Genomic DNA, 14,566 nt, shown 5'->3' on the forward strand with positions numbered 1-14,566 from the left:
CAGAGTTTAGTACCATAAGTAATTTTATCTAGAGTAGCAATAGTGTTCTCGTTTTGACATTGCATTCCTCGTTGTTGCGGTACCCGTTGAATAAGATTTATTAGAAAATTATTAAACTATATTTTTTTCACCGGTGTCGATATTTTTTTAGGCTGAAAATCAATGTCTTTTATAATCTTGATGACACAATCAAAAACAATAAGATTGATGTCATTTTTGTTTCCGAGAAAGAAACATACACGTTTAAAACGTGCAAAATTTAGTTAAAACATCAAGTCCTAAATTTTTGTATTATGGCAATTTTTATTGTAAAGATGACTGATGATATCGCCAAACAGAATTATCTATTCGCTTGTACAAATATTTCGCCGTTTTTAGTCATTGTTTATAGAGATGATGTCATGTTTTCCTGATCTTGTAAAATGTTTTGAATTGTATCGTGAATGAGGTTACTTTCTACATTATTACCCGATATATTATAATAAAAATTATTTCATGTTGAAGCAATCAGCTGTTTTACTGACACTAAATTCCAAATCATACATGATTGGTGAAAACTTTAGTGTGACAGATATGAATTAAAATCAATTTATTTATTGGTTCAGCTTACGCTTTCACATTTTACGATTCACTGGTTTTCTCAATAAGCCAGATGCATAAAAAGTTTCTCAGATTTCAGCTGAAAAAGAAATGTTCCTCACAAAAAGAAAATCTATTGACGCATAGGAAGCCGGTAACCTGCAAATTTTGGCGCAATGGACACGGGGGTATCTAGTATAATTCAGATACTTCCAAATATTTACTCTGATAGTAATATAACTACTAAAGTGCGATCAAGAGTTCAGGTGTTTATGTGAGAATGTTTCCTTTATAGCATTGATTGAATTGTTGATTTTTTGATCGTTTAAAGATTGCTTATTTATTACTTTTGAAAATCGTTATTATTTATGATGTGCTTTTATAAGTTTATTTAAAATGAAAGGACTCTGATTATTGTTCCAATATGAAAACATGGATAACATCGCAAGAATAAAGCACATTCGACGTCCTCTACGGAACCATTCAGATTGTGCTTCAATTATTGACTACTTGAGAAGATTGCATATTCATGTAAGAATAAACTGTGCGCGAATTAAGGAGGCATCTTCGCTCATACTTTCGCTTGACATTTTTTTTAATATACGTCTTTAAGTAACATTAGCATATTCCCTTCAATGCATTGAACGTAAACGTAAGCAGCTGCGCCATCAAGTTCAACATCCTACATATAAACCTCCGTGTTAGCGAGTGTGAATATTTTAATGAAGGTTTTGTGATGAAGTGAAGTACATGACAAGATGAAAGTAATCTGGCTAAGCCTAAACGCCACGCGTAAATGGCCGTGAGCAACATGAAGACAACTTATGAGTCAATATGTCACCTCTTAACATATTAGATGAGCTGCAAGCTTGGCGGGGTGTGCGGTACACTAGAGACAACATCACTGGAGTTTACTAGTCTACAAAGAACTGAATGGTTCCTCGGGGATCTCTATTTACCAAGAAGAGATGTGGCGATAAGTCGTGAGTGAAGACTCTCATGCTCTCTTGGAGAAATTCACTGTAGGCCACATGAACATTCAGTGCAATTTATGAAGCTGCTTGTAAACATGTCGCGATGCTAGCAGCAGTGCTGCTTAACTCATGAACGTGCACACAACCTCATGAAAGAACCCAGGCTCAGCTATACTTTGACTTTTTGACGAGCTGTAAAGTTCGTCACAGCAACTAAAGACTAAAACGACTGATGTCGTCCTTATCTGGATTTCATGACCATACTTAAGGTTATCCGTGATCAAACCGCTTCTCAGGCTTCATTGTCAATGATTCTGAAACAAAATTATATCTGATGGCATCAAGATTTCTACGTAGTAGATTTGATCGATAAGCTGCATGAATCGTTTGTAAATGACCTCGAAGTGAGTTCAGACGCAGATCAGAAGATGCTATAAATCTATTTGGTGGAACAAATGATAATTGATTGAAATGTTTGATGTTATCAGCATCGGCAGCTTAACGACTTATACCAGCTCGTCACAAGGGAGCTCGTGTTCGACTGTTACAAGCCTGTGAGGCGGTGAGATGAGACGCTTCAGTAACTTCTATACTGGCCATAAAATCCATAGTTGCTAATTTTTTTAAATAAACAAAAGTATTGGGAAATAATCAAGGTTGGCATCTGAAGTTCCTAATTTCGCCGACAATTTTTTATAACAGTGCTATGTTTACTTGTAATCGTTTACACATCTTAGTGTAAATCGATCTAATTATTGTGATAAAATCTCATTTTAAACTTGCGAACATCATTGAACCAATTTGAACACGACATTATTCATGAAGCACCATGAATAACCGCAAACTGAGATATGAGATGACATGAATGAATGTCACGCGCAATTCACCGCATTGCACATCTAGCTGCCAGCGTGCTGCAGTGTAGCTGCCAGCGTGCTGCAGTGTAGCTGCCAGCGAGCCGCAGTGTAGCTGCCAGCGTGCTGCAGTGTAGCTGTCAGCGTGCTGCAGTGTAGCTGCCTGCGTGCTGCAGTGTGCTGCAGTGTAGCTGCTAGCGTGCTGCAGTGTAGCTGCCAGTGTGCTGCAGTGTAGCTGCTAGCGTGCTGCAGTGTAGCTGCCAGCGTGCTGCAGTGTAGTTGCCAGCGTGCTGCAGTGTAGCTGCCAGCGGGATGCAGTGTAGCTGCCAGCGTGCTGCAGTGTAGTTGCCAGCGTGCTGCAGTTTAGCTGCAGTGTAGCTGCCAGCGTGCTGCAGTGTAGCTGCCAGCGTGCTGCAGTGTATGTGCTGTAAGGCCATAAGGGCGCTGCGTGTTATGGCCGCCCCCCAAATTTACAGCAGCAGCTGTCCCATTTGCGCAGCAAAGAACGGCTGGCGGGTCCGTAAATGTCCCTTCGCTAGATTGTGGCGCGCTAATTATGGTATAGGGACGCCCGGCTTGCGCCTTCCTAGAAATCTCCAGCAATTTGCCAACCTAATATTCATGACTACGATAGCTTGGTATTGGCGTATATATCGGATCCAGAAACACTGTTAATTAGCCAATGAAGTGATCACCATTGACTACAGTTTCTATAAGTGCGCGAGTAAAACGGGAACTAAATATTGGGATTTCATCATACCGCGGATTTTTGGTCGGTTGGAAAGTTTTAATGCATTATTGCCTGCACCAACATAGATTAACGTTTACCGGTGCTGTTCACGTCGCAACGAATCATTCGTCCAAAAATATTACTAACAACTTATTAACTGTACATCAATTACAGTACCTATTTGATTATCTGTTGTGAAATACATGAAACATTTCGAAAACGTAAAAAGATGGAAAGGAACATTTCTCATAAATCAACCACTTTCTAAAAATATGCCATCTAGTAGAAATTTTGATTGAATGTAATGTTATGTATGTATGTCTGCTTTCATATGAAAAAGTTGAACGGTTAGCTTCGCCATTCCACAATAAAATGTTTTAATCAATACGTGAAATTACGTACCATACATTTAGTCCAAATTAAGTACATGAATAAAACCTAAGAAAATACGACAATTTTCAGCTTCAACTGTTGCTTGGAATATATGTTGTTAATCATGATAATTTTCAAATTCAAACACAATTTGTTTGCTTTTTATTCGAGTCCTGTACCCACCCGTGGACAGCCTCCCTCGCGCCTCCCTCGGTCACATCGCTGGCAGAGACGCGGCGATGGCTCTTATCTTTTGAATTACTCATCCCGCCTCTTCGCTTATCGACGATTTACGACAATGACGGCAAGCAGTCGTAAAACGCTTCTTTCGCCATTTACTGTAAGCCAAGAGCACTTTAGGGAGATAAATTCTCTGTAGTTAAGTATGGGTAATTTATTTAAGCGAAGCAACACTGGACTGCAATCGGCCGAGAGTATTTAATTCCTAAGCTACGACAGGATAAAGAATGCTTATCTTGGTGGCGTGAATGCAGCCTTGACGTTTAGTCCGGTCTTTGAATCCAATATCTGGTCTTTCTTGCACCTAATGCACTGCTCTACTGAGACATCTGTTCAATCAATCCTATGCAAGATCGTGTAAGCCATCGTGGCGCGAACACTTCATCCGCAAGTGTAATAAAAAAACTTGATTTCAAAATACAATCAGGTTTTTTCCTAGCTAAATTTTTATATTTTACAAATATTGTGGCAACTTGAACCAACTTCAACTTCATGCTTATGTACACTTGTTTAAGGCTTGAAATTTGATGGAATGATTGTCCTGCTTATAGGTATTCGTTTATCTACATTCGAAGGTGTTTTGGCTATCATGCTACTGCGTTTTTGTAAAAAGTGATTGGATGGAAACGTTTTATATTTGTAATATTTTTTATAATTAGCCAGCTTCGGCAGTATAACATTTGTGTACCTTACGTTAGACTTGCGGTAATGAAATGTTATATGGGATTCAGAATTTTGCGAAATTATTTTCTCAGAACTAACTTCCAACAGAACAAGTCAGGACTAACAGAAAGTTGTTCTTAACAGGCGAGTACTTCTGGCTATTCCAGCAACGCCCTGTAGTTTCTTCAGGTAAATTAAATTCGTGTTGACCAAGGTTTTACCAAGAAATTAAATTGACAGAAATTTTTACTTAATTTATTATTATAACTTCTTATCTTTGCTTAGCAGTGCTTCTTTGGAAGGGGTTCTGTGCGAGTGGTTTTGGCGCTGGAATGGGTCGGATCATATGAAAACTTTTTATTTTAGAATGAAATTTACTTTCCTGCCCGCGAATTGATGGTGCCCTGTAACTTCAGATAGGTTTCAATTATGCACAGCTGACTTGCTACACGCAAATGACAACGTTTTCCCTCAATAATAATGCGTGATCTATTACTGACGATATTTCCTGAACAGAATCAGCGTTTGTGATCACTGAGGAGAGGGTCAAACGAGCGCTGTTCGTCTCGGATGCCTCGTGGCAATCATCGGGATGAGGGGGAGCCCTAACAGAATTTAGAGTCGCCCTAGCTTCTGGTAATCCAAATCAGTTTCATTCAGCCCCTCATTCAGTTTCATCAGGTACGGGCGTCACTCTGCCTTAAAAAGAGCTTAAGCCGCACATAAAACAGTTCTAAATCTGAGCCGGAGAGGCTCAGGCTATTAATTGCCACCATAAATCTTGAGTGATCAGTGATGGTGACGCCTAGCCTCTGCGCTTGCCAGTACACGCACTATGCAGCCGAAAAAGCGATATCTTTAATTGATGAGGAGATCAGAGCTAAGGCATGCCAAGCCTCCGTCCATATATTTGGCGTTCGTCAAAACATCTTGGAAGCCTCGCGTTACGATAACTCTTCCGATTCAACGATGAAAAAAATCGATACACATTAAACTCTTAAGGAAAATATTTCTTGATTATTTATTATGCTGTTAGCGAGTTCGTTCATATAAGCGATATTTTTTGAGTGAGTCAGAAGGAATAATGTCTTATTATTTGAAGGGAACTCCGGTGTTTTGAGGCATGAAGCTTTCGATTATTCTAGCCGCGGTCTCGATCAGTCCCCTCCATAAATCTCAGGTGATTGGCAAGAGTGACGTCACAGAGACGAATAGTGGCAAGAGCCTCAACAATTGGACACCGTCCAATAGGTGGCTATTTGTTACCCGGACTCAACAAAGACCCGTCGGACAGAAAGACAGAATTGAGCAGGAAAGGAAGCATGGCAAAGATTCCACATAGAGACAGTCATTAACTTTGCAGCTGCGGACTAAGTTAACGTCAGACCATCCAAACAATTCTTTCAGGGGCGATTCAAGTTTTGAATACGGCGAAACTGGTCAAAAAAGGCAATAAGTTACAATAAGAATACTTTGTTCTATCTTATTCGTGGGAGTCTAGGAGCTATATACGCAACGTCATCCTGCTGCTATACCGTCCTGAATGGACAGCTCCACCGGTTGCAACGCAGAATTCCCTGCGGTTATTTTTTCATTGCTATTATTCAAGTATAAAAATATAAATAATATATTATATAGACGTTGTTTTGTAAATGTAATCTAATGTAAAAACCCCTAATTATAAGCTGGATTATATTAAAAAATATCTTATAAGCAGTGGTGGGCACACTTCTACTAATCCACTAACTGCTAATTAGCATAGCTTTCCTTATCTGATTAGCTTTTCAGCTAACTTTGAGAACCATCAGCGGACCAACTAGCCGATGGTTCTCAATGTAATTCTGTGGTACAGTTCACTTTGGACTTTAGTCACGTAACACATTACAGTCTTACCGTGTCACGGACGATAAGGTATGTTATCATAAACATTGTCATTAATGTTATCATAAATGTTATCATCATGGCAACAATCATCACCATGAGATGGAGGACAAGCTGGAGTAGAAGCAGTGTGTAACCCTGCTTCTACCTGCGTTTTTTTTTTATTTTTTTAAATTTCTTATTCATTTAATAATTTCTTATTTGTTTAACAATCTATGTTGAATGTCAACTACTGCTTAATTTCATTTGTTTATTTAGTTATTTATGTACATCTTTGATCATCATCTGATCTTAAAATGCTTAAACTTTTTGGAAAGCTCCTTAATTGTCAATGCTACAACATATTAAAAGTTTATCTCTGTAAATTTTTTTTTTCAAACTTTCAGATACCCCCAAAAATTAAGCCAAAGCTAAATTAATATACTTAATTGACTAACTGCTTAATTAATTTAAGCAGTTAGTGGTAAATTCAGCTAAATTTTTAGTCTGTTTATCAATTTAGCATTATAAAAGCTAACTTTTCAGTTAGCAGATTAATGGTTATCAAAGCAAACTTTTTGATTAGCTGTGCCCACCACTGTTTATAACATATATAATAAGGTATATATCAAATAATAATATTGTCATATATAATAGGAATAAATAACATAAAAATATATATAAAATGATACCAAAATGTATAATATTTTATAATATATCTTATTATATAACATATACAGTATAATAAGGTATATATAAAATAGGAATAAGATTATATATAATAATATTAAATAACAATATTATATGTAAAATGATACAATAATTTATAATAATGTGACCCGCAGGGGCCTAATAATAATATCATATATAAAAGCAATAAACAACATAAAAATATAAAGGTACCTGCAAAATGATACCAAAATATATAATATTTTATAATACCTATACCTACCTTATTATATAAAATATATAATAAGGTACTAATCTGCTATAATATAACATATATAATAAGGTATATACAAAATAGGAATAAGATTATATATAATAATTAATAACAATATTATATTTAAAATCCTACTATAACATATAATATTGTACATGACCCGCAGGGGCCATGTCCCGGGCCGGAGGATGTCAGGAGACTGCGGGTCCGGGGCCCGGGGGGCGGGGGAGGACCTGGTGGGCCTGCTGCCCCCCACCAGGGGGGCGCTGGGGGGCGACAACAACAACAATGAGAACAAGGATAACAAAGCCAGGGATGGCAGCCATAGTTCATCTTCTGGTGGGAAGAAAAATCTTGCTTCAAGTTGTAGCTTGAAAACAATTGTTATCAAGCCAGGCACAGATAACAGTGATAACAGGAAACTAGATAACAGTGATAACAAGAAACTAGATAACAATGATAAGAAATTAGATAACAGTGATAACAAGAAATTAGATAATAGTGATAACAAAAAATTATGTGGCAGTGATAACAAGAAATTAGATAACAGTGATAACAATAAATTAGATAACAGCCCTCTCTCTGCCTCCGAGTGGGTGGGGGGAGGGGCGCGGCCTAAGACCCCCCGAGTGACAAGTGATAACAACTTTAGGGGAGAAGAAAACAATCTTGACTCTGACCAAAATGTGAATGATAACAATATTGTAGACAACAAAGATGACAATCTAGGCAAGGAGGATAACAGTATTAGTTGCTGGGAGCAGCAAGCTTCAACTTCGAAAACAACTCAAGCAAAAGATAACAAGAACAAAAGTGATAACAAGAGCAACAGCATTGACAACAAAAATGATGGTGATAACAAGAAGAGCAACAGCAATGACAACAATGATGGTGAAAACAATGATGGAGGCCCCAGCAGTGAAAACAACCATGAAGATAACAATGATAACAACAATGACAGTGAAGAAAACAGCCCGGAAGAAGGAGAGGAGGATGACGGGTAACTTGTATCGTATAAGGAAAACAATATACAATATATGCTGCTCTTATACTTAGTTATAGCAATGCTATTGTTATCCTTTATCTGTTCTATAACATTTATTCATGATATTACATCTAGTTCATTCATGATGAATTGAGTGTCCAATTCTGTTATCTCAAAGACACAGTGTCTTTCATCACCACTGTTATCCCTTGCTGTTTTCCCTCCTTGTTATCCCCATTATCCCACACTGTTATCCCTCACTGTTATCCCTCACTGTTATCCCTCACTGTTATCCCTGTTATCCCTCCGTTATCCTTCACTGCTGTCCCTGTTATCCCTCGCTGTTATCACTGTTGTTCCTCACTGTTGTCCCTGTTATCTCTGTTATCCCTCTGTTGCCCCTGTTATCCCTCACTGCTATCCCTCTCTATTATCCCTGTTATCCCTCGCTGTTATCACTCACGATTATCCTTGTTATCCCTCACTGTCGTCTCTGTTATCCCTCACTGTTATCTCTGTTATTCCTCACTGTTATCACTCACTGTTATTCCTCACTGTTGTCTCTGTTATCCCTTGCTGTTATCCCTCGCTGTTATCTCTCACTGCGTTCTCTCGCTGTTATCCCTCGTTATCCCTCGCTGTTATCCCCCCTGTTATCCCCCCTGTTATCCCTCGCTGTTATCCCTTGCTGTTATCCGTCGCTGTTATCCGTCGCTGTTATCCCTCGCGGTGATCCCCAACTGTTATCCCTCACTGTTCCTGTTATCTCTCGATGCTATCCCTCACTGTTATCCCTCGCTGTTATCCCTTGCTGTTTTCCTCACTGTTATTCCCTACTGTTATCCCCCCACTGTTATCCCCCCCACTGTCATCCCTCACTGTTATCCCTCCTTTTTATCCCTGTTATCCCTCGCTGTTATCCCTCCCTACTATCCCTCCCCGTTATCCCTGTTATCCCTATTATCCCTCACTGTTGCCCCCTGTTATCCCTCACTGTTATCCCTATTATCCCTCACTTTTGCCCCCTGTTATCCCTCACTGTTGCCCCTGTTATCCCCCGCTGTTATCCCTGTTATCGCGCAGGTTGCTGTGGCAGCTGCCGGTGCTGCTGCTGGTGCTGGCGGGGAAGTTCCTGCAGAACTACTGGCAGACCCTGCTGGAGGTGCCCTTAGTGCCCTTAGTGCTGCCCTTAGTGCCCTTAGTGCTGCCCTTAGTGCCCTTAGTGCTGCCCTTAGTGCCCTTAGTGCTGCCCTTAGTGCTGCCCTTAGTGGTGCCCTTAGTTCTGCCCTTAGTGCTGCCCTTAGTGGTGCCCTTAGTGCCCTTAATGGTGCCCTTAGTGCTGCCCTGAGTGCCCTTAATGCTGCCCTAAGTGCCCTTAGTGCTGCCCTTAGTGCCCTTAGTGCAGCCCTTAGTGGTGCCCTTAGTGCCCTTAGTGGTGCCCTTAGTGCTGCCCTTAGTGCTGCCCTTAGTGCCCTTAGTGCCCTTAGTGGTGCCCTTAGTGGCCTTAGTTGTGCCCTTAGTGCTGCCCTTAGTGCCCTTAGCGGTGCCCTTAGTGCTGCCCTTAGTGCCCTTAGTGCTGCCCTTAGTGGTGCCCTTAGTGCCCTTAGTGGTACCCTTAGTGCCCTTAGTGGTGCTCTTAGTGCCCTTAGTGCCCTTAGTGCTGCCCTTAGTGCTGCCCTTTGTGGTGCCCTTAGTGCTGCCCTTAGTGCTGCCCTAAGTGCTGCCCTTAGTGGTGCCCTTAGTGGCGTGCCCTTAGTGGTGCCCTTAGTGGCGTGCCCTTAGTGGTGCCCTTAGTGGTGCCCTTAGTGGTGCCCTTAGTGATGCCCTTAGTGATGCCCTTAGTGGTGTCCTTAGTGGTGCCCTTAGTGCTGCCCTTAGTGGGGTGTCCTTAGTGGTGCCCTCAGTGGTGCCCTCAGTGGTGCCCTTAGTGGTGCCCCTAGTGCTGCCCTCAGTGGTGCCCTTAGTGCTGCCCTTAGTGGTGCCCTTAGTGTTGCCCTTAGTGCTGCCCTCAGTGGTGCCCTTAGTGGTGCCCTTAGTGGTGCCCTTAGTGCTGCCCTTAGTGGTGCCCTTAGTGGTGTCCTTAGTGTTGCCTTTAGTGCTGCCCTTAGTGGTGCCCTTAGTGGTGCCCTTAGTGGTGCCCTTAGTGGTGTGCCCATAGTGGCGTGCCCTTAGTGGTGCCCTTAGTGGTGCCCTTAGTGGTGTGCCCTTAGTGGTGCCCTTAGTGGTGTGCCCTTAGTGGTGTGCCCTTAGTGGTGTGCCCTTAGTGGTGTGCCCTTAGTGGTGTGCCCTTAGTGGTGNATTAACGCTGGTGACAACACCATTAACGCTGGTGACAACACCAATAACGCTAGTGACAACACAAGCAACAATAACGGCGTCCAGAATACCGATACAAATAAGAAAAACATTCCAGTCAATCAGGAAGTTCCTGCCTATAACTTGATGGCCAACCAAGAGGCAAGGAATGTCCTGTTGACCAATCAGAGCTCTACCCCACGTGAAGCAGCCAATCAGGAGTCAGTATTCGAGTGCTCCTCCAATCAGAGTACAGGAGAGCAGCCAACCAATGAGGGCTCGACTAGTCTTGGCGGTTGCCAGTCCTCGCCAGACGCGCCAGCCAATCAGGAGCCGGTATTCGGACCCTCCTCCAATCAGGGTACAGGAGATCAACCAACCAATGAGGGCTCGTCTAGTCTTGGCGGTTGCCGGTCCTCGCCAGACGCGCCAGCCAATCAGGAGGCAGAAGCTCGTGTTACTTTCAACCAATCAGCGTCGCCGGATTGCGTTATTTTTGTGGTTGACCGCAACCAAGGCGACGAAAATTCCGGTGAATCCGTCCTCCCGAAACCGAAATTTTCGTTGCCGTTGAAATCGGACATTTTGATTCCTGAACAAAATCGTCAACATTCGTCGCCAAAAAAAGTGGTGATTGATATTGATGGTGATGGTGAGCCAGCTGTCATGGCGCACTTGGATCTCAACGCACCACCAGCTGCAGGTGCACCACCAACAGATGTAGCGGCACCATCTGCCGCAGGTGTAGCATCTGACGCAGCAGGTGCAGGTGCACCAGGTGACGCTGCAGGTGCAGGTGCACCAGGTGACGCTGCAGGTGCAGCTGCAGCTGACGCAGCAGATGCAGATGCCGCCAGCCTGCAGATGGAGCAGCAGGCGGCGGTGGTGGAGAGCGTACGCTGCGTGCAGGACCGCCTGCAGCTGGTGTTCTTCACGTTCCTGGTGACGCCCCCCACCATCTGGCTCATGTATGTGGGCGTGTGGGGGGACCAGGGGGTCCCCTGGAGCCTCCTCTTCCTTCCCCCCATTGTTCCCCCCCTCGTCCTGACCCAGGTAAGGCCAGCACCAGTACGTTAACCTTTATATTTCTTATAATAATAATCTTATTGTCACCGGACGTTCGCCGCAACCTTTAATCTTGTTTAAAGTTTTACGGCCAAACGCCGGTAACTATCTGTCCGGTGTCAATCTGGCGTCTCATTATAATTGTATAAAATTAGGAAATAATATTCACTTGACCTGATAGAGATTGAGGACGAGTCAACATCTGGTAGACACGTGATAGATCACGCGATCAAGACCGCAGTAGTGGGCGGAAGCGAAGCCTATATAAGGGCTAGCAATCTTAAGGGGAGCATATCGGTCAAAATCTATTTTCTATATTCAGGGAAGGATCATCACCAAACCTGGTACACATATGTAAAATCGAAAATAACGACTATTTTGTTCATGTGAATTTTTCGAAAAAATTAAAGAAAACGGGAAATTCATAGAAAACGGCCAAAAAGGGGGTACTTTAGAAAATTTAATGCATCATGCAGTTTACGTGCCACAACATTGCCTGACATATCATTCGATTGGTAAAGACAATATCTAGCGATTGTCGAGCCACTTTTTTAATTTTTTTTCTTAGTTCTCTTGTTATGATGATTTTTTCTGAAACATTTTGAATTTTCGAAATTCCTCCCCCCCCCCATTTTGAGATATATAATCCAAACTAAAACGAATCGAAGAAAAATGGCTCGACAATTGCTAGATCTTTTCATTACGAATCGAATGATGTATCTCTCATTGCTGTAGCTTCAAAACTCTAGGAGGAGATAGGTTTGCCGTGAGAGCAGTAGGAGGTTTACAGGAGAGCCGATAAACCGCCTACTGACGGCATATAACGAAATAGCGCGGCATATAACGGAATATGATGCGCTATTTTAAAGGCGTGTAACGTACTAGCTTGGATACCAAAAATAAGCGTTATTTCACTTTGAAGTCCCTCAGCAATGCAGAGAACGACTGCATGCCACCTTCCAGCATGACAGCTCGTGGCTGACTGAGGTGCGAGGCCACAGACTGCACATTTATAGACCCCAGACGTAATCATTCTCATAGGGTTTTGTTAAGGGGCTCCACCACCCCCCACCCTTCGGGATCTGTCGTGAACGCACAAATCAATGTACAGAGATGGTTTTCGTACCGTTGGATAGGTCAGAATGTCAGCTTTAAGATGAGACTAGAAACCGGAAGAGTCAAAATTCTCGATTTTGACCGATATGCTTCCCTTAAGTAAACCCCCGCCCCTTCCGCTGTAGTTGATAAGCACTCCGCGATGTAGCGTGTCGGTTGAGTTCTCCGACCTTATACGGTCGACGCCGTTTGAAAAAAAATTATCGCGATATCTTTGCACGTCTTTTTTTAATTCCAAAACGGTACTTACTTAAAAAACCATTATTATTAATATTATATATACTCCATGATAGGCTATGTCTACAGGTGTTATGGCTATGTCTGGTGCTGGACACGCTGGCACGGCTGCTGACGCTGACAGTCAAGGCGCTGCTATGTCTATGTCTGATGTTCAAGAGGCCGCAGCCTGTCCTTAATAAGGGCAAGTTCTTCCCCTTACTCGAGACCCTCTCGCAGCTCTACAGGTGAGGGTATGGCTTATGGCTTATATATGGGGAGTTGAGGGTAGGTGCATGGCTTGTCTAGGGGGAGTAGAGGGTAGTTGCATGGCTTGTCTAGGGGGAGTAGAGGGTAGTTGCATGGCTTGTCTAGGGGGAGTAGAGGGTAGTTGCATGGCTTGTCTAGGGGGAGTTGAGGGTAGTTGATGGCTTGTCTAGGGGGAGTAGAGGGTAGTTGCATGGCTTGTCTAGGGGCAGTTGAGGGTAGGGTGTTAAGGGCAGAATCAGTTATAAGGGATGCCCATTGTACTCTGGCCACATTTAGTGCCCACGTGCCCCTGGTGGTCATAAATGAATCTTTTCATTCTAATTTTTTAGGCTTACACATTTTTTCATGTTTCTTGTCGTTTTATTATAGACCACAAGATTCGAGGTAAGTAACGTTCAAATAACGCCCAAATAACAGTTAATCAACGTCCAAATAACGTTCAAATGACGGTCAAAAAAATAACTGTCAATCAACGTCCAAATGACGGTCAATCAACGTCTAAATAACGTTCAATTGACGGTCATTTAACGTTATTCCACCGTCAGATGCGTGGAGGTGAGTGTGTCTGGTGGTTGGTGTCTTAAGTCTTCTCTCATAAAAATAAATGTGCCACATTGCCCTAATATAGTGACACACTTTCTGCACGGAGTACTGATAGGCCATTTCTGCCTGGATGTGTCAGGATGACCCATGCAATAACAAAAGTGCATCGCTAAATGGATAGTAATGGAAATGGAAATGAATAATGGAAATAAATGGATAATGGAAATTAATGATGGAAATGAATGTATAGGTAATGGAAATGATTGGGTAATGAAAATGCGTCGCTAAAAAGATAAAATCTCGCTCATTTCTCTGAGTGTTTACATGTCCTAACCCCCCCCCCCCGCAGGTCGCTCCTCCCCATCCACCCCTGGTTCGTCTACATCTACGCGTCTACCGTCTCCTACCACTCGGCCGAACTCCTCTCCAGCCCTGCACCAACCAGCCTAACCTCTACAACCCTCACCCCCACAACCCCTGGCATCTACAACACCACGCCTTCTAACGCCGCGCTTTTCAACGTTACATTTTCAAACTCTACACACTTCAACGCTACACATTTCAACGCCTCCATGTTGACCCACTTGAACACCTCCATGTTGACCCACTTGAACACCTCCATCTTGACCCACTTGGATGACCCGCCACCTGACGGGTCCACCGCCACCCCGCCATCGTACGCCGACGCTTCAGGTACGCACCTACAAATTTTTTTGAGTGTATGTTGGCGCTTCTTGGCCCATACTTTCAAAGAAGTTAAGAGATCGTAAGTTCATCAGCCAATCATTGACGGCCTTTCAAGCAAAATCCACCAATCATAGACAAGAAAATAGAGCGTAAGTACTTACGTTCACTTAGCGA

General features: G+C 42.6%; 1 protein-coding gene across 1 annotated transcript in view; it reads left to right on the forward strand.

The window, feature by feature from the left end:
- The window catches only part of LOC108677087, a 72,286-nt gene that overhangs the window by 57,544 nt on the left and 176 nt on the right, over positions 1-14,566 (forward strand). The window contains exons 2-7 of the mRNA XM_018165237.2: positions 7,382-8,215; positions 9,284-9,527; positions 9,969-10,346; positions 10,493-11,548; positions 12,983-13,140; positions 14,055-14,398. Coding sequence (XP_018020726.2) covers positions 7,382-8,215; positions 9,284-9,527; positions 9,969-10,346; positions 10,493-11,548; positions 12,983-13,140; positions 14,055-14,398 — 3,014 coding nt within the window. The remainder of the gene's footprint in view (positions 1-7,381; positions 8,216-9,283; positions 9,528-9,968; positions 10,347-10,492; positions 11,549-12,982; positions 13,141-14,054; positions 14,399-14,566) is intronic.

The sequence above is a fragment of the Hyalella azteca genome, unplaced genomic scaffold, assembly GCF_000764305.2.
Source record: "Hyalella azteca isolate HAZT.00-mixed unplaced genomic scaffold, Hazt_2.0.2 contig3217, whole genome shotgun sequence".
In the NCBI taxonomy this organism is placed as follows: Eukaryota; Metazoa; Arthropoda; class Malacostraca; order Amphipoda; family Hyalellidae; genus Hyalella; species Hyalella azteca.